At 33.8% G+C, this 1,578-nt stretch overlaps 1 protein-coding gene across 1 annotated transcript in view; it reads left to right on the top strand.

Moving 5' to 3' along the window:
- The window catches only part of LOC100960559 (chromobox protein homolog 3-like), an 892-nt gene extending 525 nt beyond the window's left edge, over window positions 1-367 (top strand). Inside the window, exon 2 of the mRNA XM_003803087.3 lies at window positions 10-367. Coding sequence (XP_003803135.1) covers window positions 10-367 — 358 coding nt within the window. The remainder of the gene's footprint in view (window positions 1-9) is intronic.
- Window positions 368-1,578: the final 1,211 nt, after the last annotated feature.

The following is a 1,578-nucleotide window of genomic DNA, read 5'->3' as shown; positions in this document are numbered from 1 at the left end:
TGGTGCCTTAGCCACTTTAGCCACAGGTGCCAAGCCTGAAGCATTTCTTAATTATCAAAAAGCTGGTAAAGAAAAAGATGGCACAAAAAGAAAATCTTTATCTGACAGTGAATCGGATGATAGGAAATCAAAGAAGAAAAGAGATGCTGCTGATAAACTAAGAGGCTTTGCCAGAGGTCTTGATCCTGAAAGAATAATTGGTGCCACAGACAGCAGTGGAGAATTAATGTTTCTTATGAAGTGGAAAGATTCAGATGAGGCAGATTTGGTGCTGACAAAAGAGACAAATATGAAATGTCCTCAAATTGTTATTGCTTTTTATGAAGAGAGACTGACTTGGCATTCATGTCCAGAGGATGAAGCTTAATAATTGTTTGTGTTGCTTTTTATATATATTTATATATATATAAAATCTGGGTCTTAGGAGCATGAAGAAATAACTACATTCTAATAAATCAAGTTTGATACGTTCATTTTGAAAGTAGTACTGAGAGAGTCTTGGGGGGGGGCTTGCATCAATAGCACTGGTTACTTTGAACAAATAAGCTTTCTCTAGTTGCTTCCTTTATCAGAAAAAAAACATTTGATACCATGGTATATTATTTCCTTAGAGAACAGCTTTTCTAAATGCTAAGGGAAATTTCCATAGCCATTATTCAGTAAGAACTTGTGTTTAACTCTGCCTAAGGACCATTCCGGGTTTTTTTTTTAAATTTGTTTCTGTATGTGTATACGTAACATTCATATGTAAATTATTTTGTTTTTAAACACTCACCAAAACAAAAATCACAGGTAAGCCCAGGTGTCTGCAATACCATCATTTTGAGCAATGTAAGAATAGAAAATTTTCCTGAAGCCATAATGTTTAAAATTAAATAGTTGATTCTTAATTCAACAATTTAAATGGATAATTTAAAGGCAGCCATGTCAGAATCTGTATAGTCATATAAATACAAAATTGTGTTTACAAAATTTCTAAAAGGAAAAGCTTTATCATTACCAATAACCTCCCCACTCACATGAGGAAACTAGACAAATCCTGGCGTGTTCTAATGAGGTAAACAAATAAGACTTAGTTAAATGGTCATTAAAGATTCCTCTAGTAAGCCATTCCTAGGCTTGGCTTATAGAAGCCTAATCAGATGATTAAGCCATGTTGGCAGTTTCATACCTGTTGACATAAATGTGTGAACAAACTTTGTAATCTAAACTTTTGACCTGCATGTTTTTTCCTCACCCCAACTCGTTCCTTACATGTAGACTCAAACTTTTCAGTATTGGGGTTACTGGTTGAGCAGAAGCCATAAAAAAAAGTCATAATAATCAGAATGTTATCCAACTGTGTATTGTTTACTTTTATTATAAATAATAGTGAACAGTGGTCAATAAATAGTATTATATTCAAAAAAATACATGAATCCATATTATACAAAACAGAGCAGTCTGGCTAAAGGAGGGATGGTGCCTCTGAAGACATGACTTCCTCAATTCTTAATCCCACAGTGTTCTCTGTGGACGCTTAGATTACTCTGGGACATAGGGGGTTTTTTGTTTGTTTGTTTGTTTTTGTTTTTATTT

This window comes from Otolemur garnettii, unplaced genomic scaffold (genome assembly GCF_000181295.1).
Source record: "Otolemur garnettii isolate 467f Iridium unplaced genomic scaffold, OtoGar3 scaffold00277, whole genome shotgun sequence".
In the NCBI taxonomy this organism is placed as follows: Eukaryota; Metazoa; Chordata; class Mammalia; order Primates; family Galagidae; genus Otolemur; species Otolemur garnettii.
Note: the sequence above shows the minus strand (reverse complement) of the source record. Positions and strands in the feature narration are given on the sequence as shown.